Source organism: Excalfactoria chinensis, chromosome 3 (genome assembly GCF_039878825.1).
Source record: "Excalfactoria chinensis isolate bCotChi1 chromosome 3, bCotChi1.hap2, whole genome shotgun sequence".
Classification (NCBI taxonomy): domain Eukaryota; kingdom Metazoa; phylum Chordata; class Aves; order Galliformes; family Phasianidae; genus Excalfactoria; species Excalfactoria chinensis.
Genome location: NC_092827.1, coordinates 77,821,414 through 77,845,363, shown reverse-complemented (window position 1 = coordinate 77,845,363; position 23,950 = coordinate 77,821,414). Strand labels below are relative to the sequence as shown.

Sequence of the window (23,950 nt, the reverse complement as noted above, 5' to 3'; positions counted from 1 at the left end):
TGTAACTATTATTGTATTTTAAGTTTCAATTGCTAAACAAATTTTTTCCTTCTCTTTCTATGTTAGTTATTAACAGGTAAATTTAAATGCTTTTTCTGTTTCTATTGTTGTTCCAGGTAATAATTGCACTTGCAGAGAAAAACCGGTCCCATATTCCCTATCGAAACTCTATGATGACCTCAGTGCTAAGAGACAGCCTGGGAGGAAACTGCATGACCACAATGATAGCAACACTCTCTATAGACAAAAGAAACATAGAGGTTTGTTTGTTATTTCTATATATTTTCAAAGAAAATGTTTTCAGTTAAGAAAAGATCCTAATCTGTTGACTTTTATTACAGTTTGCAATTCAAGTGTGTATACTTTCATTCTCCTTACAAAAAACTTTTAACATTATTTCCAGCAAATAAATCTGTCGGTGGAAATTTCACTAATGTATAGACAAATCTTTTGGGATTTGTTATTCTCTAATCTTAATTAATGTTAAGAAACAGCTGGAAAGGACTTGCTCCTAGTAAAGAACCATTTTTTTTTTTTAGTTTTCTGTTTTTTCTGAAGTATTAATCTTTAATGAGCTGACCTGTTGGACACTGAAGGTTGAATTAACTACAATTACATCAACATATGCTTTACACTGGCCAGGACAAAGAGGTCTGTGTACTGCAAATATAGTTGTACTTAGTTAATATATATAAATTTACATTAGTTGGTCATCATTTCATGGAAACTGTACAGCTGAGGCAAACATTGGGACTAAGTGTTAAGAACAAAGATTACATGCAGTTGTTTTAATCATAAAGACAACTTTTCTTTAAAACAAACAAACAAACAAACAAAACTGAGCACTGGTATCTTTCACTATGCAACCTTAATTCAGAGGCCGCCCCTGCAAACATGGAAAGAGAGAAAATTCTTGTTCGTGTATTTGACTTAGTATTTCCATATGTCAGAGAAAGGAAAACTACAAAATTACTTTGATTCTGTGGTACAATTTTGTACCCGTAATGATGTTCTTTTAATGTAGATTTGTAAATCCTTACAATAGCACACTGGCAAGTCTCAGAAAACTTTACAGCTGATTAAACATGACTGTAACCTCCAGCTAACGGAGGTCAGTTTTTTCTTTATTTATTAGGGATGTACATTTTCTATTGTGTTCTGGCATGTAAGTAATAGCTGATCTCAAAGGAGGGAACAATGCTTAAAGCTTCTCTGTTTCATTCCATGCATTAAATAGGAGTACCCAGTAGCTGTCAGTTTCCTCCACTAGCTTCATCTTGTGGGTTTTTTCTGGGCTTTCTGTTCTCCTGCACTCTGATATAGCTTACATATCTGGAAGTTCTGCCTGATATCATAATTCTACTGCATGCATCCTAGTTCCAAGTCTCTTAGCTTGTGGCTTATTTGACCAAATATTGCATTCTTGTACCCTTCGCTTCTTTTCTCATTTTCTTTTTCATATGTTCCTCTAGGCCCAGCTTTGCAAAAAAAGATTTTTTTTTTTTTCTTAACATTTAAAAGATTTGTTGACCCCTAAACATTGTAGCTTTCTTATCCTATTTTGCCAGCTGGATACTCATTCAAAACTGAGGTAGAGGGGATTGGGATTGACTGAGTCAGTAAAATATGGCTTGACGGTTTTTATCTGAGTATCATTCATTTGATAATCTTTTTCCCTTAAATTTTGTTATTTTGGAATATGAAATGCCAGGTTATTTCTGTGAAATACACACAAAAAGAAACTTAGTTCAGTAATGTCATCAGCAGTCTGCTGTAGTTGCAAGGTGTTAAGACAACTGAGTTTTTTTCTTTTTCTAGGAATCTATATCAACTTGCAGATTTGCGCAACGAGTTGCTCTTATTAAAAATGAAGCAGTTCTTAATGAAGAAATTGACCCCAAATTGGTGAGAAATGTTTACGGGCAGAGGGAGGGATGTTGCTTAGTTTTAGTTTTAATGATCAATACCAATCATGTTTTTTTTCAGATGTAACTTTCAGTCTTTTCTTTAAAACAAATACAGTTCTTAGCTTTCCTTTTGGAGATAACTATAGTTAAACATAAAACCCCTGAAGGCTTTCCAAATGAATGGTGACATTCATTATTATCTTTGAATTGCTTCTTTTAGATTTGTGTTTTCTAAATCATACCCACACATAATTGGATGTCCCTTGAATTCTTTAAAAATTTACCAAAATTACTTGTCACTTGGTAATGATATTTTTTTCCTCTCCTTTTCTTCAATTATATATGTGTTACCTTGGATTGAAGACTTTAATACACTAATTATTTTATTTTGGATAAAAACACTAAGCAATGGATAAAAAGTTTCTTCTTTTAATATGTGTAACATAAATCGGCTTTATTTTATTTTATTTAACGTTTGGTTAGTCTTTTGAAGTACTTTATATGTTTCTAGCTTTTTATATGTTGGATATGTTTGAAGATGTAAAGCTTTTCATTAAAGACTATATTTATAAGACTTTTTTAGATTATTTAATGCAATTTTCAGCATCATATGAAAAAATATTTTTCTTTTAAGTATTAAATTCATCTATTAAAGATTGGTCAATTCAGCATATTATGGCAGATAATGATCTACTATTTGATCAGCTGGGTTGCGTGCTATATACCAAAGATGTTTTCTGACATGGGAGATTTGTATGAAAAGGTACACTTGTCATTCCAAAGCTGAATACATAGACATAATGAAGAATTATACATGCATTTTGGCATTCTTTCTATCTCTATGACAGAGATGTCAAATGAAAAATAAGTTCAGGGGTGGTTTGTTTGTTTAACTTTGCTTTCCAACAACAATAAGAACAACAGGAAAAAAAAAAGCAATAAATATATATATTTCTGTGTCTGTCCTTTCCTTCTTTGCTTTATAGTAGCAAATCATGAAAAACTGTCCTTTCATGGCCACAGAAGTCTTTGAGTTGGAACACATGCAGGCTCTTGACCATTTACTACATCCTGTAGAGTTAAATTCCACAAGTTTGGTATGTCTTGCTCTGCTGGATCATTTAGGAAGTAAAGCAAAAGAGGTCTCAGGAGGATTACAAATCCATCCCCTCTTTTAGAAAAGGCAGGGGAACACAGATATCTAGATTTTATGTGGCCATGTGCTCACTGTGGAATTTGCTGCCCATCTTAACTACCTGTAGCGTATTCCCAGAGATCTTGTCCAAATGTCTGCTCAAGCAGGACACTGTAGAGCTGGTTGGCCAGGACAATGTCCAGAAGTCTTTTGAATATCTATGTACTCATATACATCTAAAAATTTTATTGGACCTTTGAGCCATTGTAAGGTTATGCATTCTTAAAATAATCCGTCTTAGAGCATCCAAAAACTTGTTCATTCATGTTTTAGGCTTGCATATTGTCTCTGTTTTGTAGAATTTAACTTTAGAATGGTAATGATTTCCAAAATATTTATTCATACAGTTGTCTTTCCTTAAGTATAGTCTCCTGTAATAAACTATTCAAATGTAAAGATCTTTTACAGTTCATGTCAGCTAGGAGATATGGTTTAGGGGTTTTTCTGTAGGTATGGTAAAGGGAGGACTGTTGGACTAGATGATCTTATAGATCCTTTCCAATCTTGTGATTCTATGATTCTATGATCATTATTATTCGTAATTCACTTCTCACTATGTTGATTTATAGTATTCCTATGTAGTTAGCAACTGATACTTGTACAGATAAAGCATGCTCTAACTATGTAAGTAGTGGATTAGTGCATATTAGATTAAAATACTAAGATACTGTTTTGGAATTCCTGATTCTAAAGGGAATATCGCTTTTGGTGTATAGTTCTCTTTCTGACAGACATCAGTTCCAGTTTTAAGTGTGCTTTCATCACTAGTAGCCAAAACTAAAATTTTTGCTCTTTTTCTTCTGAAGGCAAGGTATTTTTCTTTCTGAAAGCCATGTCTTCTAACACAAAGTTTACTGAATCTGAATGACTTGGATGACTTTCCTTGTTTTTTAAATGGAAATAATATAATAATTATAAATTTTCCTTAAAAAAGGAAAATAAAAGTGCTTGGATATATTTAAGTGTTTCAGCTGTTCTTAAAGAGAAAAGAGGTTACTTTGCTTTTTCTCTTTATTTCAAGAAAATATTCCCTAAGCCCCACTTTCTAGTATAAAAATCATAACCTAGCTAATCATTTTTAAGTGATGCTTGTTTTATGCTTTTCTGTTTGTAGATGATTATTCAGCTGAAAAGGGAGATCCAAGAGTTGAAGGACGAGCTGGCACTGGTGACTGGCAAGGAAAGAACATCACAGCTTTCACAAGAAGAGCTACTTCAGTAATGGCTTACATTGCTTTAATTTTCTTTTGTGGTGATAGTTTTAATCAGTTTCTTTGTTGGTATAAATATTTAAATTCATCTCAGAGTTTAAGTTCTTGGAGTGAGTACTATAGTGAGTTTATGTGCCAAGTTAGAATGACAGTTTGCCATGAAAATCTGTATGAGGCTATTGACCTTGCTTTTGCAGCCTCAGCTTTGAGGAACTGAAGTAAAGTAAATGCAAGGAATAGGAATGCCTTCAGATGCCAGGCAAAAAGAAGTGTTGTATAATAGTGTAGAATAACAAAAGCTGTCTTTCTCAAAGTTGGATATAATATCTAAGTAAAATTAAATAAACATTTTCTGTACTAAGAATTATCCTACGACAGTGTTAGTTTGGCATACGTCAAGATAAAGCTTACATTTGTAATAGAAAATCCATCAATGCCCTAAAAGACACATATATATATATATGTATGTATGTGTGTATATATGTGTGTGTGTGTATGTGTATATATATATATATGTGTGTGTGTATATGTATATAATTTTTTAATTTTTTTTACTGAGTATGCTTTTGATAACGCATGAGTGTTGTAATATCTTGCAGCCTTTTAACAGAGGATCAGTATGGAATGTAAGAATTTGGTGTGCAATGTAAAAATATTTAAGTAGATCATACCACACACTTACTTCAAGCGTATTCAGAATAGTCAGTGGTCTACTCACTGCAATTTAGACTGCTGTAATTATCCAGTTATAATGTGCATAAACTATAGTTGGTTCTTTTTTTTCCTCACTTGATCCAAAGAAGTGTCTCTAGGAATTTTTTTTTAATTAAAGGAAGGGGGAAAAGATTGTCTAATATACTTTCTCCATAACCACTGCAGTGTCATGCTGTCATCCACTATGTTTACCACAAAATGGAAAACAAATGGTCTTGACTTTAATTGTGAATGCTTTATCTTAATACAACACAACTGATCAGTCTTGTGAATAAAGCTGCAGCTGTCTAGAATTTTTACTTCAGAATTCAGTGTAAAGTGGTAAGCACTTTATTATGTCATGTTTGGTTTTAATGTTTTATTTTCATAAATGTTAGACATACACAAATTCTGCTGCTCTCATTTTTGTTTCTTTTATTTGAGAAGCATAGCATAAAAAATGCAGCTCTGCTATGTAAGCGGTTCAACATGTAGTTTATAAAATGCTTCCAAAATGCTTGCTTTGGGTCACAATCTACTTCCTCAGCTGTGATGGGCTGATCTCTTATGTGTTCCTTTAAGCTAGAGAATGAATTTAGCTTAGTTTAAAGGGGAAAACAAAACAAAGCACTCTGCACTAGTAAAGAAATTATATCATCACAGGCTTCTGTATTCTGATTTAGAACAGAGTGAAATGGCATTGAAATGATTTTATTTATATTTTTTCACGAGAAGCATGCCAAAAATAAGAGGGAAAGTCCTTTATGTTGGAGTCATTTGGGATTCTGTTGTTGTTGTAAATGAGCTCACTAGCAATTTACAATGTGTGCCCAGAAAACTAGGATTTTGAAGGAAGCAAAGCCCTGTGCTCCAGAGCACCCACGCTCCCAGAGCCTTTGCCAACTGGAATTCTCTGGTAACAAGGATGGAAGTCCTGGCTTAGCACTTCTATTTATTAATAACTTTACCTTATTTCTTACAGATACATATGTTATAACCGAAGCTTCTATTTTTTACTCAACAGTCATATAATGTTCATCCTGCTTATTTCCTGGATTTCTCATTACTTCTTTCTGTCTTTTTTTTTTTCCTGTTTCAACATTGTGACATCTGTATGCTATCATGGCATTAAAAATATTGCACTATTCTACAGTATACAGCTTTAACAGTTGTGCTTAAGCTGTTCAACAAGTGGTTTCATTTACAAAGCAGGGCAAATTATATCATTTGTTGATGTCAGTGTTCAATTTCTGTTGTAAGGTAGAAGAAATAGAAACATATTTCCTTGGCTTTTGTCAACACAGCTTTGCAAACAGCAAGCAGAAGTTAGCAGGCTGACCGATACATGCTGTGTTGGCAAAACTCAAGAGAAGCTACCTTATCTGTAGAGTAGGTTTAAAATGTATCACAGCAATATTTAATTTAGATGCCCAATTTAGAATCCTGTTCAATCAGTGTATTTCTCCAGGGGACATTCTTTTTCTTATGTGCTATGCAATATTTAGTGTCAGCATCAAAGGAAGTTCAGATTCCTGTAACAGCTACTTAATTGGGATGATTAAAGTGTGATTATCCTTGTTTGCGCTTACTAATTTGTTCAAACTGGTCACATTTTTGAAACAATCAAAGGACAGTTTAAAGTCATTATCAAAGATTACAAGTTTATTTTGTAATGGGGAAGAAAGTAAAGAAAAAGGAAGGAAGGAATAGAATGGGGAGGAAAGGGAAGGAGGTGATGCATTATGTTGTTTTCAAATGTTTAAAGGTATACCAGTCATCTAATGCCAGATGGTTTTCTCTTGCTTCTCTAGTGATTAGAATTATGGCCACAAATATTTTCAGACAGTGAGTAGCATTTCTTTTTGTACGTATTTATGTGTCACCTACCTGACATGCTTTCTCTCTGCAAAAACTGCATGCATAGAATTAGTCTAAGCATCTTTTCCCCTGCATGAGTCAGTCTTGGCCATGTCATAGTCCTTGACTTACTGATGAAAAGATTTAGATCTGTATGCATTTCATCATTAGACTTAACTATTTTTAACTGTGTGGAAACTCTTTGTACATGTTTGTCGTGTTTTATCTGTCTTATTTCAAATTATCTCCTTATGTAAGGAGGTGGCAAAAATGTCTTATTTTCTTTTGCTTTGTCTTCCTCACAAATATTTTGTTGTGGCTAATAGGAAAATAAACTGATAGTAAGGGTCAGCCTACCATCTGTCTGACTGGCTATGCAACTTAGAATGGTTCCTGGGAGATATGTGACAACTCAGAACCTAGCCTTTAATTTCAGAAGCTTACCTAAAAGTAAGTGAATATTCTGCCACTTGAAGCAATAGATTATGTTGAGCCCATAATTTTCATCTCTTAAAATACACTTGTTTGTGTAATTCAGTATCATTATTTAGAGACTTGTCTGGCATTCTTTTGCAGTTTACATGATGAACCTGAACCTCACAGCAAATTCTTTACCATTACTCAAATTCCTCATACATACACAAGTGAGGTCTTCAGTATGAACTGTACTCTCTTTAGGTATTTTCATCACATTACAATTGGAAGCAGTAAGAGTTATCTTTCTTGTCCTGTAGTAGATTTTTCTTCTATTTTTAGAGCACTATATACACAATTAAGTCAAAAAATTGTGACTGTAGAAACTGAAGACACTTGGGAACTTGTTACTCTTATTTCCCTGATCTAACAGAGCCAAACTTATGTAACAGTTTGCAGGACTATATTACAAACTTATAAGTATCTTCTGTGGGACTTATACAACGATTTAGGACACCAGTTCCAATACTTAATTATCATTACTTTACCCAAGAGTTAATCTACTACATTTGAAGTTAAGCCGTTAATTCTGCATACAGAATATATTACCCTCTGTATATCAGCTATGTCTTGGGTAATTGTTGTCATGTCCACTATGCATTTCTACCCACTGTTTTTACTTGACTGACACTTTTCTCAGAGTTCTCAAGCGTGCTGCCTGATGTGGTAAGATACCTGCTCTGGGAACCTTGGAGCCAAGGCAGAGACCTGTTATCCACTTGGTCATTCAACCTGGCTTCTATAGAAAATTCCATTTAGGGTTTTTCAGGTTATCTCAGCTTAATTTTATAGGAAAGTTATTGTGAATGTCTGCACAGGTGAACAGACTTTTTAATTGTTGACCCTAAGTGTTTCAGTAGCTATCTTAGCAGTCTTTCCATTTTGCTTGTCATGAACCATGGCACATTAAAAAAGATTAAAATGAGTCCTTCCCAATATACATTTTTAGACTCTGCACCCTACATGCTATTGAAAGCTCTAAATTTTAAAAACATACTCTCACTTGGCTAGGAGTGCTTTTCTGATGCATTTCAACTGTGTAAATTACATGCTGTTCCATGGAAACAGAAGAATGAATTAGGAGTGGATTTGTTGTTGTATTATTTGCTTGTTTTTTTTCTCAACATGAAATTCTGTGGTTTTTTTTGATGAAGTAGTGAAACTGAGGTGGCAGAATGCTTATCTTACCATACCAGAACTGCGCTATCAGAAAAAAAAATTGCAGTGGATATAAAATATTGAAGATAGAAAGCTTTTTTTGTTGTTGTTTTCTAAATTATAAGCAGGTTTCATTAAGAAAGAATTCCTGAAGGACAGAAAGTGATAATATAAATGCTATCTCTGACCTACAGTATAGTATTTGCTTATATTATTAGGTAGAATGCTATTATAAGGGAAATTTATAAAGAATTTAGGACTGATTCACAATCAGTAAACAGAAACCACTGTTAGTTTAAAAAGTTTCCACTCCATCTATTTATCACTGCTTTTCTTAGAGTGTTCATCCCTGCATCAGAGTAAGAACAGGTTTGTGTTTTCATATAGATCTTGGTACTGTTACTCAAACTCATCTGGATCAGCACTGCAATACCTTTCTACTTGTATTCTGTTATATATACAAGTATCAAAACGAGTTTTAAATTAATATCATAAATGATGGGTACTGTTCCCTTGACATTGACTTAAAAAATTAGTTACTTATTTTTGATGGGCAGTTTTTACTTGTTGTATTTGTTTGGTTGTTCTTATTGTGTGTGTGTGTGTGTTTTTAGGGTTCTGTTGTTTGTTTTTTTCTGATGAGCACTGAGAATGAGTACTTTGTTTACTGTTTTTCACAGAAAATGGGTCATTGTTTGATATTTTCATGTTCTTCCTCCTTCAGGGAGTTTCAGTTGGGAAAATTATTCTTCCTAATACAGCAGGGTTCTGGCATAGGCTTTGGCACACTCTTGCTCCTAGAAGTGCAAGTTAGGCCTGCTGTTAGGGCAGAACATAGCATTCCTAAAAGGAAAAGTGGAGTCATTATTGAGACATAAGAGGCTTCATTGGTTACATATTTGTTTCTAGGTAGAAGCACAGATTTTATCATTTCCCTTCTTAGGGTTGCTTTTCCTAATTTCTGTTTTAAGAGGGCATGTAAATGTTAACCTATTATCCTTGACATAATGGTGAAAACTCATCACTAGTGAATTTAAGGATTGATTACTCAGAACCTTTTGGAAAGAAACTATAATCAATGATTATTCAAGGAAACAGAGCATACCTAAGAACATATCTGAGAGATCAATGGAATGGTGTCAGGGCTGAGTCAGAGGAAATCACTAAAAAATATATGATTACCTGTGTTTTTTCAGTTATTCCACTATGCCCATACTAAAAAAAATCTTTAAGAAAGGGATGTTGTTATTTACCTCAAGCTTTCATATCATCTTCCTTTTGCCACATGTGCGTGCCTCTAAACGTGCAAATAAAGCAAGTTTTTGTCAGGAGTTTCCTGAGTAGGTTGTTAGCATTTTCTTGCTCCCCCTGAACATCTAGGCACAACTTTTTTCATATCTGGGCTATTCTATGTGATTTTTCTAGTTTGGTACTTACAGTCATAATTCTTGACACATTTTTCTGTTGGAGGAAAAAGGCTTAATATTCAATTATCTGCAATAGAACTAAAGACCAAAAGTTAGGTGACTATTTAGAGTACAGTATGATTGGTAAGGAGAGAGTTATTCTCCGCCTGTTGAAGGTAATTCAGTTAAAACCAAGAGTCTCTGTATAACGTTGCAAAAAGCTTCTTCTTACTCTGCCTGTGTTTATAGGAGAATGATTACTGTCTGTGTTTGATGTTCTGACTAGAAGGAGTGTGTTGGAATTGTTATTGTAGATGTAAAAATGGATAGATCATTACATGATTTACAACTTTACATGATTCTGTAGCCTAATTTTCATTTATTTCTATAAATAGTTTAAGAATATCCTCCTGTACAGGAAATCAGTATCTTCTCCCCTCCTTTTTTATTCCTGTTTGACATTTCACACCGAAAAGCTCTTATAGCAATAAATAAAATTTTTGAACAAGTGATATTTATGTATGAAAGTTGACTGACTCTTGTATCGTAAAAGGAGATGGGTTTTTCTTTTACACAAATAACTGCATATTAAAAAATCTGATGCTCAAAGCTTCTAAAAGTTAGGTTGCCATGTTTTCTGAAAGGACAGACTTTAGTTCATTTTAATTATGATATGGCAAAAAAACTGTAAGTTGTAAAATAAATGAGAAAACAAAATATTTCTTCCCAAATGCCTTTAGTTCTAAAACTGTTAATTAGCACATGCAAGTATGTTTTGATATACAGTTATAGAATCTCCAGCATCAAAGCCAGCTTTTAATATCAGCAATAAAAGGTACACCATAATTGCTTGGACACTGAAAAAAAAAAAAGGTAGCCTGCTAATATCAGTCATTTTGGTAAATCAGAATTTGACACATTACAGACTTGACTACTTTTTTGTGATTTTTGTTTCTTAAAAATGTTATGTCTTTTCAGGTTGGATGAGTTAATAGAAACATTTCTGGAAGACAATGATCCTGAAAGCACTTTGGATGTTGAAGCAGACATGCGCAAGATCAAGTACTGCTTCACTTATTTGAAGGTATTCCTAGGTGGAATAGGAATATACATATAGGTGGAAATACAGCTGGGACTGTATATAAATTGAAGACATTCACAATTGAAAAGAATCAAAAGAGATGAAATATAGTTGAGAGATATGGAAACTGGTAAAACAAACTGTGAATTGCTTGAAGAACTAATAGAAATTTGGAATTTAATTGGAAAAATGCAGCAGGATTGTGTGAAACAATCGCAATATATGGTAAACTGTAAGAGTGGACTATAAGTTGTTGGAATCTACTCATTGCAAGTTATTTGTAAGTGGATTGATGTACCTGTGTATTCAGAGTACTACGATGTCCTTTTATAAACTATGTCAAAAGAGATTAAAAAATAAGATTAAAACGCTATATCCTTGAATCTGTTGCACAGTGTTAATATTGTAAGCACTTCAACTCTGAGGAAACAAGATACACTTGAAGTAGAAGGAACAGTGAAGTTAATAGAGAAATAAGTAGAAGGTATTATCCACTTTTTCTATGTTTTGGGATGTTGTTTTATAATACAACGACATATGCATTCCTGATTTAAATTGATTGTCTTTTAATAATTAGGTCTTATTTGCACTGTTAATACCAAAAACACCATGATGCTACAGAACACTGGAGTCACACTTATGTAGGATAAAGTAAATTCTACACTTCATAGTGAAGAACAACAAATACCTCTCATTTCATACATCTACCCATCCCAAACATTTGCACAGAGCTTGATATAGTGGCATGTTTTTATTCTCTTAAGGGTCTATACAGACATTGTTTTCAACATATTTTCCAGAGAGTCACAAGGGAAAGTAAATACAAAGCCAGAGGTAAATTTATGAGAGCAATGTTATTTGTTTCTTTCTTTCTTCCGGTGGCTACAACAGAATCATTCAAAGATTTCTGATGGAAAGCTGCTATCACATCACAACTGTGAAGAAAAAGACACTAGTGAAGAAGCTGGAAGAGAGGAACTGAAAAAAATGAAAGAACTTCTGCAGCAAAGAGACAATGAGATCAGTATCCTTAGCAGGGAAAAAGTAATATTTGGGTTTTAGCTGATGTGGCTACAATGGTTTCTCTATGTGTGAGATAGGAGTTGGCTGTGTGAAATGAATTTCTCTCTATTGACCCCACTGTGTTAAAGCAATTACTCAGTTTCCAAATTTTATGTGGCAGGACCCTTTCTTTGCACCTGCTTCTATTTCAGTTGTGACCCAAACCAAAATCCTGGATCCAGGCACCACTTAGATTTAGAATGGTCCAGCCAAGATCCAAAGACTGAATAAAGCCATACCTAAAAAACGCTCCTCAAGCAAATTAAACATTTTTTTAGAATGGGAAAATCTGATGCTATGTAAAGATCAATTTATTACCTTACAAAGAATAGAATTTCCTGTAAGTGTTATTTTTAGCCAAATGAAGTGCTGCTTTGGGGGCTATTGGATTATGTACCTTTTGAATTAATATAAAACTTATACTCTTTACACACACGTTTAACATTTAAATTAAAGCTAAGGCTTTCTGCATATAAAAACATTAGACTACTTAGACGGGCTTTGTCCATTTCAGTGGCTCACAGCAGACACATATATGTTGCCGTGAAAGTAATGTCTTCTTTTTATTCCCGTGAAAACTATAACAAATGCAAAGTGCGCAATAGCACTACTCAGTGGAGAAAATCCTCAGCTACAAAACTTTTTTTTTTCCATCGTAGTCACCACCCTTAGCTGTGCATTTTTGTCAGTGATGTACAAGAACCTGCATGCAGCAGTGGACATGCCCCGCTGTCACTGTTGACACTGCTGAAATGCACCACCTAATGCTTCACTGTGCCCACATTCACTGTTTGGTTTCCAAAACTGTTCAGTAAGTGCCAATGAATGTCAATAGGTGCCATTTTTTCTGCATGGAAGAGTTCAGTGACACACTTCTTCATGCGCACTCTCATCCTAGATACCATTTTGAAAGACTGCCTGTTTGCTGACATCTGTTGCATGGCAACAAAATGTAACAGAATACTGGTGGGAAGGTTCAACTGCTACTGCCATAGCGCTTATATATATATGCCTCTGATGTCATGGGCTAACATGGGAAGGCATTACATTCAGTTTCTGATTTTGTATTTCAAATGCACTTATGTCTAGTAAGCACGTATGTTTCCTGAAGTACAAGGAAGAAACTAGTCTAGCTGTAAGCTAAGGATTTCTTTTCTTCAAAAATTTTAATAAGGAGTCACACAACAGCTATCTTAATTGTGTTTTCATTTCTGTTTGACTGTAAATGCTTAACAGTTGTGCTCAGTATGTGAATTAATTAGTGCTTATTAAAAATGAATCTCCTGTTTGGAAAAAACTAAGGTGATGGGATATTATTGCAAACAAAATTCTTAACTCTAAATTCATATTCACAAATAGGCTTCCAAATGTGAATCAGATACTTAAAAGAAAAAAAGAAAAAAAAAAGAAAAGAAAGAAAAAAAGAAAAAGAAAAAAGACCTAATGATGAGCAAATATAATTGTTGTTTTATTGAAAAGAGATTCTTAATTACTTCCTTAATATATCTTGCAGATATTCTAGTAAACATGCTAAAAAATGAGAGAAAGAAAGCACAAGATGCTCTTTTTCAGCTCAATGCTGCCTCTGCTGGTTCTATATCATTGAAGCAATCTCACTCTACAAACTTAGAGGAAAGTCAAAACCCATCTAGATTTCTTAGCCTAAAAGAAGCAAAAGACCTCAGCTCTTCAGTTCAGAGGCTGTCTTTTATTTCCAGAATGAAAGGTTAGTGCAAATTAAGTGAGTATTTATTGGGTCATTACAATATGATATGCAGCATGCTATTTAAGTGCATAACAGAACAGGACATTTTTGTTTTCAGTAGTAAGGGTATTCTGCAAATTCTTTATACACAAATGCAGGGATATAAATTTATAGTTCTCTCAAGGTAATGATGGCTTTAGCAAACTGATGCAAACCTTCTGTTGTATAATTCTCCAAAAAAAAAAAAAAAAAAAAAAAGAAAAAAAAAAGAATACAAATGATGTTGCAGAACTTTAAATCTTCAAGTAAATTTGTTCTCAGAAAATGATTTTTTTTTTAAACATAACTCATAAAAATTACTAGAAAGAAAAAAAAAAAACCTTTGTTTTTCCTAGGAAGTCTGGAAGTAATAACCATTAGCAAAAAAGAAATCAAAACCAGTACAGCAGATATTGAAAGAAGATTTGTGCAGGCATTATTAATTGCACAGTATACTAATACATCAATAAACACATTTTTCTTATTTATTTATTTATTTATTTTGTAATCTTACAACCTATGAGAGAAATCTTATTTTCAAATAGAATGAGGTTTCATTTGTTTTGCTTCCAGCTCTGATACCAGATTGAAAACTCTCTGTGTTTGTCGACAGGAGTTTTGCTTATACTGTACTACTTAGGTGCTTGTTGGCCATATTTTGGCCATATGGTTGGTGCAGAGGACCTGCCACAATGAAGAAGTATCTTCCTTGGCCAAAAGTACATCTACCTGATTCCCATCCTGTTAGGGTAATGAGTGTTTAGATGGGTGTCTGTCTGAGCTGAGGAGGTAATATATTCTGAGATGAGACTTTTTGTGTGTGATTAGATTATATATCTTGTGCTTTGAAAATACCTGTGAACACATCCCCTTCCTTGCAGCCTTCTTTTCAATCAGCTTTGTATTAGGTTCTGATACTCTGTCACATTCTACATGGACATAAAAATGATGCACCTTCAGCAATCGTGACAGTAAATGTGAATGTAAAAACTCTCCCCCAGGACATCTTACAGTTAATAAAAATAATTTTAAAAAATCAGACATATTTCTGTGAGGGTTACAGATAAATAATAATTTACTTTTGGATTACTGTAAATGGCCATATATGTCCACACAGTTCTCAAGCAGCCTGATGTTCTGCTGCAAGTCTTGTCAGTAATGTTGGCAGCATTAGGATTCCTAACATCCTATGATATGCAGCTATTATGATGGTTATAATTTAAAGAAGTATTTCTTAATTTTTACATTGTTGTTCTCATGGAATACTTTAGAGCAACTGTATGGGATCTGTTGAGTCATGGCCTGAACCACTGATTGATCACCTGAGGCAAGGGCTTAGCCACGGGAACACAGGTGAAAGCAATTCAGCTGTGTGACTGGAAGGGGTGAAGTGTGGCTGCACCTCTCCTACACTCCATTTAAGGGCTGACTGCCACTGGGAAAGGATCTCTTTCTAGAGATCGCTCCCTTTGGAGTTTTATTCTGCAAGCCTAGGACATGGGTGAGCATTTCATTTGTTTTTATTATCTCTTTCTGCCACAATAATCTTTCTTATTATAAAACTTGTAAAATACCATGCCACTCTGCTAGCTGTGCTGTAAAATAATAAATAAAGCATAAATGTAGCAGAAATCAGGTAAATAGCATAACCTGTTCAGCCTTGCCAGTATGCATTAAAGCCAATCTCTGGAGAATAATTGTCTTTGCAAGCATATAACCAAGTTTCCATGCTCAGAATCTTTTTCTGTCTATGAGAATGACAGCTTTTTCCCTCATGTATAAGCAACTTTATTTTTCTCTCTTTTGTTTCGTTTCTTAGCGTACTGAAAAGAACAAGCCTCAATGCATGTTTGCATGGAAAGTGTTATGTTTGTAAGTTCTTGAAGAGTAATCAGAAGATTATTTTTCAAATCAGTTTGTAGTTAGAATGAGCCCAGAAGGCTGTCAAAAAAAATGTTTGAGTTTAATTCGTTATAAAGAAAGATGAACTATGGCTTGCAGTCAATTACATTATTTAATAATCAAATAAATGAAAGTAATCATAGAATGGCTGGGGTTGGAAGGGTCCTTAAAGACCATCTAGTCTGCTGTTTTTTATTGCAAAATTGCCAAAAGCCCTCAAATATGTGCTATTGATTGAGATATAGCTCTTTCCTTTTGGGCTCACACTTGTACATGCTGCAGACTTTATGAATCCAATATATTCTACCTAGCAGTTAAGCAAAGTGTTTTGAAAAAACGCCAGTTGTTGAAGAGAGCATTGGTAACTTTCATGGCAAAATAAGTTATTTTAATTCCCTAATATCAACTAAATGGATATGCTTGGTTATAATTTTCCTTTTGGCCTTCCAGTTTCTGTGTAGATTTGAGAAGTTGACTTTCTCATAGTAATTTCTCATAGGTGCAGAACTCCTACAGTGGTAAAATTGTTATCTGTCTGGTAAAATTTGTCCAAATAATATTCATAATCCTGAAGCTATGTGTTCTTTCAAAATCCATCTGAGCTACATGCACGTGATTTGTTATCTATACACACCAAGGATTTGTTAAAGATGTAGAAATAGCTTTGGCTTGAGTCAAGGTAGAACTAGCAAGTAGAGCCTTTGATGTAATATTAAACCTATTGTTCACCATTTAAGCAATATCTTAGATCATTTGTAAATATTTCAATTTACAACATTATCCAGAATGTCTTTCCAATTTTTTATGTCATTTCCTTTTTCTTGAAAGTAAACTAACAAATCATGGGGGAGAATCCTACACTTGTTTAGTCATGACTGTATGTTTCTAAGTCTCTGCTGCATTGAATGTAAATGGTCTTCCAGGAGAAATTGAATGCAGGTGCTGTTACATTGAAGACTTGACGTGTGCACTGTAATATTTATGTTCCTGTAAATTCTATCTTTTCTGTATCTTCTGTGTTTTTGAAACTCCAAATAGTAAACTTTGAGGGTAGTAGCTGTATAAACATAAAACAAAATAAGACCTAGTACCCTAAGTTTGCATTCAAATGTTTCTTTGGCTACCATTATATCCTATTTACCTACTAATAATAAACACTAAGTTGTAATTATTTTTCATATTTGTTTGTTTTTTAACTGCTTATTTAAGCATAAGGGCTCATGTTCAAAATGAGATCATTAGTAAATTATTATCAAAAATAAGGTTTGATGCCTATAGGGAATCTAATAAGAATGACTGAAATTGGACATGTGCATTGTGGTTTTATTTATTCAGATACATCATAGCCTGTATCAGGATGTTCTCTTGTGTGACTAGAGCATCAATTCTTCAGCTAAAAGTTATACCATTTTGCTTGCTGTTAAGTTTGTTGTTCTTGGATCCCAAGAGTGTTCCTTTAGGAGGGTGTGGTAGGTATCACACTCCTGTGATTTAGTAAGGCAGCAGCACGCCACTGTTTAGATTGGAAAGTTGCCTGCTGCTGATATTTTGGCAAGCCAGCTCCTATCACTGAGGGCCTTTTACAGATTGTATAAGACAATTAGGTTAGAATGAGCAGACCAGAGCTTTTTATCTTAGTCCAAGTACTCTGAAAAATAACTTAATTTTCAATACCCATTTTAATCACAGAACACTCTAAATTATAGATCCACAACTACATGAGTAAGGGTACAGAACATTCTAATATATTCAGTAGTTGTGCTGTCTGACTCCTACTATTTACTGCATCGTGATATCTTTCATAAATCTGAAAAAAATATAACTCTCTGGCTGTGAATGTAGTCCGCTTCAGATGAACATACCAGAAAATGCAAAGATAGCAGCACAATACCTTGAGCTCTACAAAGGCTTCAACTTTTTTGTTGTTTTTTTTTTTTTTTTTTTTTTTAATAATTCACCTTATTGTAAAATCTATACTGCAGATTTGTTGTTACTCTTAATCTATAACTTGAAGAGATCTTATCTTAGAGGTTAGGATTTCACATGCAGAGTTGCTTATGGTCTTTCTCAGGAGACTGCTGCTTTTACAAATAAATAGTTTCAGGATAAATCAAAGTATGAATAATACTGACAAAGAAGAAAAAAAAATCAGACTTCATCATAAATGTCATTGCAACATTCTGTTGCATTTTGACTTGTCATTTTATATCACTTCTCTTTTGCAGGTAAGTCCTCTTTTTAAATAGATCACAGTCTTCTGCTTGCTTGTAACATGACTCTGTCAGTGGAAGACACATATCATTTTTCTTCCTGCTGGATTTTTTTCTACTGCAATACAAACATTTTGGTTACCAGAAAACAGTGTTAATATTGTGACATTCAAAGAATGCAATAAATTGCAGTGATAGTTTCCAGTGGTTGTTTATGCTTATGAGCTTAAGAGGAATTGTTTTACACTTACAAAAGATTTTATTAGGATCATGTTTTGGCCATTTTTAGCCATTTCCTGTATCTTTAACTGAGAAGCTGTGAGGATATTTTAGAGTTTAGTGGAAAAATTATCTGTTATGAGACTCAGTCAGAACTGAAAATTGCTTTTCACTTGGCAGATTGCAAGCACATACAAAAAAAAAAAAAAAAAAAGAATGTTCTATCCTGAAGGGCTGACAAGTTAACTTTAAAATGAGAGGTGAGAGATGCTTTCTATAAACAGATGGTGATTATGAACACTGGGACAGTAGTGATGATAACGCACCAACTATTCAGTTCTGAAAGCTAAATATTTTCATCTTGTATTTAGACTTCTCATAATATTTATCTTGGCTCTTTTATATATTTATGTAATAATCTGGGGGAAAAGCTTCCTTCTATTGTTGGAAAACCTGCAGAAAACTCCATATTGGAAGGGATTGACTGAGATTTTCCATCAAAATCTCTTCTGTATCCTTTGTTCAAAAAAGGGTTTCAATTCACTAGGAAAACTAAGTGTTTATTAAACATATATATGTCTTGGGCTCATTTTGCAGGTACAGCAGTGCTTTAGGCTTTCTGAGGGACAGATATCCTGGCCCTGTGCTCATGACTGAGTTTGTCTGTCACCGAACAGATGTACCCATTTTAACACTTTTCAGTCAGCAAAGGAGCTCACTGATGTACTTCAAACATTATTCATGCTTATTCCTGATGCTTCTCATCCATCAGAATAGAGTACATCTCCTGTTATGAGACTAGACAAAAATGTATTCCAATTCATTCTCAAGCTGAACTTCTACCAGCTTAGATGTAATTGAATTTTTCATTGCTACTGATAAAATTCTGAACAGTTTTATGATGCTATACTTCTGGGAAGTTTAAACAAAGTTATTTCTGGTATTTCGAGTCACCAGATAGAAACATATATTGCTCCAATTCACAGAATCACAGAACTCTAGGGGTTGGAAGGGGCCTCTGGAGGTCGTCTATCCAAACTCCCTGACAAAGAATATTCCCTACAGAAGACCGCAGGAGTGTTCAGGTGTAAGTTTTGCTTGAGAAAGGACTTTAAATTAAACTTGCTGAGATTAGTGAGAAGTTAAAAACGAATGAATGAAGAAATGCGAGTCTCTATCAGAGTCATTTTAAGCAACAACAAATGATTATTTTTTGTTACAAATATGAATGTGTGCTTAAGATGTAAATTTACATGAGCTCTTGCAATTGGCATTTCATGCTAACATTCTGTGTTAGGATTTTTGTCCTCAACTGTTTGTAAATATGAACATGGAGTTATTTTTAGGAGATGAAGCCCAGATTTTGCTTTTTTTGGAGCTAGATCTCCATTTGCAACATCAAAGGCAGATTTTGTGAGATGTAAGGATTTAATGAGAGTAGGGAGTACTTTCATTGATTTTTTGGAAACACTGAAACTTTATTGTCTTATACAGACATTGCTGTTATGTAAACCACTTACTACTGTATGGCTGTCAAAAGCTCTTTCTTTCTCCACATTTAATTGGTTTTATAGAAGACTTCTTGTTTGTCTAAGCTCAGTGTGTCTTTCTCTCAGTTTCTGAGCTTGGAATCCCTTCTGATTTGGAACGTATGTTTGGAAGCTTGTTAAAGATGCTTTTGGCAGTTTTTACAGCTTTCCTATCAGTCTGTTTAGATGGGGAAAGATTCCAGTATTTCTATGCTGGTTTACTGTTCTCTTATCCACATTAGTTTGCTGAAATGTAACACACTGTTCCCTGGAAGTTCTCTACTGTTTCAAATCTTTTCAACTTCCTGATTCATTAGCCACTTTGGCTGCCTAAAAGTGATATTGGGTTCTTCAGACTAACTCCTTAAAGATGTTTTTACTTTCTATGACCGTCCATCTTTAACTCTTGATATTTTAGATGTAAAACATGCTCCTGATTGTTTCTGTGTACTTGAAATATGATTTAATTGCTTTATCTATCAAATTTGGCAAATAATCCGTGAAATGTCTTCCATGTTGTTATGATTAAGAACATCAAACTCAAGAAACTACAGTGTTTTTTAATTGGAGACACTACATGCACATTGTCTATGCACGCGGTTAATACAAAAGACTAGAAATTCTTCCTTATGGCTTAAACTTCAAATATTTCTATGCAGATGCAATCAATTCTGCTCAATAAAATTACACTTTGCAAGTGTATTTAATTTTAAAATGACTTTTCATGTTCAAACAGAACATGACATTGCTTTGAGAGACTAGCCTCAAGGTAGTTCAGTATTAACTCAAATGAGAAATTATTCAAAGTGCCTCACAAAACCTCACTTGTTCCTGATCCTTGTAATGAATTTGATGGACCTTAAGTAAGATTCAGACAGATCTTTTCAGACAGTTTTATGTTTGTGTGATTGGATAATTTTTCCATTGAAGTTGGTGGAACTGTGACTTTTTTCTTCAGTAAGGCTCTTAACATTTTGGCGGGTGGTTTTAATGAATAAGTAAAAAATTGTGTGGTTCAGTTATCTCCAATATATTATTTTACCCCTCAGAATTTTGTAACTGTTCTGTTCATTTTTAGCTGCTTTGCTGTAAGATCAGAAATATAATTTTAAAAGAAAAATGTCACACCAGCTGGGGAGTAATGTCAACCTTAGATTAATTTGAGAGAGTTTGGAGCATTGATTTTTAGGTGTGAAAGAAGAGATCAAGCTAAGGTTTGGAGATGAGGTACACATCTAGAGCGTGAGATGTGCTTTTCTATCAGATTATGCAGTAATTTTCCCTGGTCAGTACTCAAAGTTGTGGTAAAATCTCTTACTGATTTTCATTGCAGAGCCTCAGTTAGCTGAGATACTCTGCTATAGTAATCTATTGAGCTAGTTTGAAAATAGTCTTTAACCATTCCCAGGGTCAGTTAAGAGTTGAGCTAACTATACTGTAAATTAAAGCAAATCTGAAAGTTGTATTGGCTATGTGAAGTTTTTGAAAGAACTAAAATGGTTCACTGACAACCTGTGTGAAAACAAGTATGGTTATAGTCACTGTCTTGTAACTGAAGTATTATGACTAAATTTTAGCAGTTATCCCAGTTCTTCTTCAAACCATGTATCTTACTGAAACACTGAAAGATGGTACCTAACCATAATGATGCTCTAAGACATCTATGTTTTTATTGTACTACAGTGCTTATGATTTATTTTCTCTTCCGGACTAATTTTCCCATTTTCTTTGTTAAAATTACTTACAGTAGTGAATCATTTTTGATGCCTTGTTGAGCAAGGCATTTGTTAAAAGACAGTTTGTATTTTCCCCAATGATACTATGAAAAATATTTGTGTAAAGTGAACCACCTTATCAGATTTTCAGTCATATACCAGGGCTGTATTCAAATTAAGATAAATTTCATTTTTTACTATATATTGTAATATTTAATTGTAATGTCAATATTTTTTTGTTTTTATTTATTGCATTTTGTGTGTAATAATTTCAAGGCTTTTTGACTCGTTCACTTCCTGGCCATGGGGCTACTGCTACTTTGATGCTGCTGAACTTGATTACTGTTGCAGTCTTAATGGTTTTAGCGTTTATTGTCATTCTTTAATTACTTCAAAGAGTGGACAGATCAAAAACTTTATTTAGAGGATCAGCTCTAAGCAAAACATAGGAAATCATAGTAAACCTGATGCTGTTCATATTGGCTATCATGTTTGATACCTTCTATGCTTCATTTACTTATACCTGTTTCATTGCAACTCCTAGTTCCTGCTTACATTTTTGACTTTCTGGTGCCTTCAGTTAAAAGTCATTATGAATGTAAGTTTAGCATACTGGAACTAAAAAGAAACTTCCAAAAAAAATCTGATTTGAGAGGTTAACTTCTTTTTGTATTTATAGTATATATTTGTATGCCATTTTAGTAAGAAATTGACTCTTTTTTTGTTTATTCCTCAATACTCATGGGTCCGTCTGTTTTCACGCTGTTATCAAATTCAAAGTGCTAAAATGCAAGATGAAAGTTTCCTTCCAGTTTTTAGCTGTAATTCTACTTATGACTCTTCTATGTATGTACATCACCAATTTATTTCTCAAGGACCATGTACATATTGAAAATTATAACTACTTTTTTATTTAATATTTTACATACTTTTTTTTTTTTTTTTTTTTTTTTTTTTTTTCTGGGCACTACTGCTTCAACCAGGTCAGGGCCTGATCTAACAAAACATCCACTTAGCTTCAAGGGGATAGCACAAGATATAATTAATTTCTTCTACTGTAAGGGCCTAGAGTTTGGGGCATATTCTACAAAGCTAAAACTGTTAAACAGAAACAGGATGAGCACGTAGAACAGCCAAGTCAGTTACAAGATTTATTGCATCCTTGCATGGCCAACAGGGTTGATTTATTTGTGTGGATTCTCTAAAGCATTAATTGTATTTGTTTCTCTAAGGAAATGCATATAAGCATTGTTATTACCCTATAATGTCAGTTGAACCTAATCACGTATTAAACATTCATTAATGTTTTCCAACTTAGTAAATTAGAAATTTTGTTGTTATTCTTATTTTTTCAAAAGTCAAAGTTAAGAGAAAATATTTTTCATTTCTAATTTCCCTCATGAACCTCATGAATCATTGTAGGATGCCCTCATATTGATAGTAGGTTTGAATTTGATTAGAATTTTTGCCATATGGCTCTTTGAGATTGGTATTGAAATATCCACTTCAATGTGGATAATTCTTAAGGAGAATTATAGGAATAATTAAAAGAATTACTAAGAGCTTACCATACCACTTTTGATGAGGAAGATTTCTTGTAGTTTATATTATAGCTGCAATTATTTAGCCTCCGGTGTCATCTGAGTACATAGTACAAATATGCTTTCATATGTGACTGACAAGTACTACATATGTAGTGGATTGTTTTGCTTTGTTTTCCAAATGAAAGATTTTGCTGTAGAGCTCTGTGAATTTGCTGCCCTGTATTTGATTCCTACACTGTGATCTGTGTGTAGCTACAGCTTGAAAACATTTAGAAACAAAATCTGGTATAAAAAGTAGCTGTTTGCCTGTTAAATACAAGTGATCATTGCATATGTGATGACACGGTTTTACAGTATCCCTACTTTAAAGATATTTCTGAAATGAATCTCTTGCCGTATAAATAAATTAGTCTTTAGGGTCTTGCCTCTTCAGGAAACTCTGCCAAGAAGCAGTGTCTATTACAAAAGGGAAGATCTGTGGTCAGCCCATTGTTTGAGAAAGGTCTTCTCTGCTGGCCTCCCCATGTAGTGACTCAGAGTTTTGTGGAATTGTATAAGAAGGGTGTGTAAGCTTTTTACTTGCTTGGGCTGCACTGAGTGAATAGAAATGGTCTTGAACCACATATAAAGTATATAATATAAATGTAATGTATGTAAGTAACAAAACTTTTTTTTGTGTGTGTATATATATTTACATAGTTTTATTTTTCATCTTTTCTTTTTTTTTTTTTTTTTTAATGTAAAATATACATGGTTGGACATGTAAAACCTAGTTAACAAAATCCAACAATCAAATTTTTTCTATCATCATCCTTTTTCATCTACTACTGAATCAGATGTTAATAACATCAGTGCTAAATACAACATTGGTGTTAGCCGTGTTCCAGTCAGTGAGCTCTTTGCACATTTCAAGTCAATTATTCCTTATACTGCATTCACATGCTAGGCAGTACAGAGAGCAAAGGGGGAAATAGGAGGATACAATAATGGAGTAACAACTGATTGCAGATCGTTGATGCAGTAGTCTGTTTATTGTTTGGAAC

General features: G+C 33.7%; 1 protein-coding gene across 1 annotated transcript in view; it reads left to right on the top strand.

The window, feature by feature from the left end:
* Positions 1-23,950, top strand: part of KIF6 (kinesin family member 6) — a 117,103-nt gene that overhangs the window by 25,100 nt on the left and 68,053 nt on the right. Inside the window, exons 8-13 of the mRNA XM_072333784.1 lie at positions 117-260; positions 1,819-1,905; positions 4,217-4,320; positions 10,880-10,985; positions 11,874-12,006; positions 13,558-13,770. Coding sequence (XP_072189885.1) covers positions 117-260; positions 1,819-1,905; positions 4,217-4,320; positions 10,880-10,985; positions 11,874-12,006; positions 13,558-13,770 — 787 coding nt within the window. The remainder of the gene's footprint in view (positions 1-116; positions 261-1,818; positions 1,906-4,216; positions 4,321-10,879; positions 10,986-11,873; positions 12,007-13,557; positions 13,771-23,950) is intronic.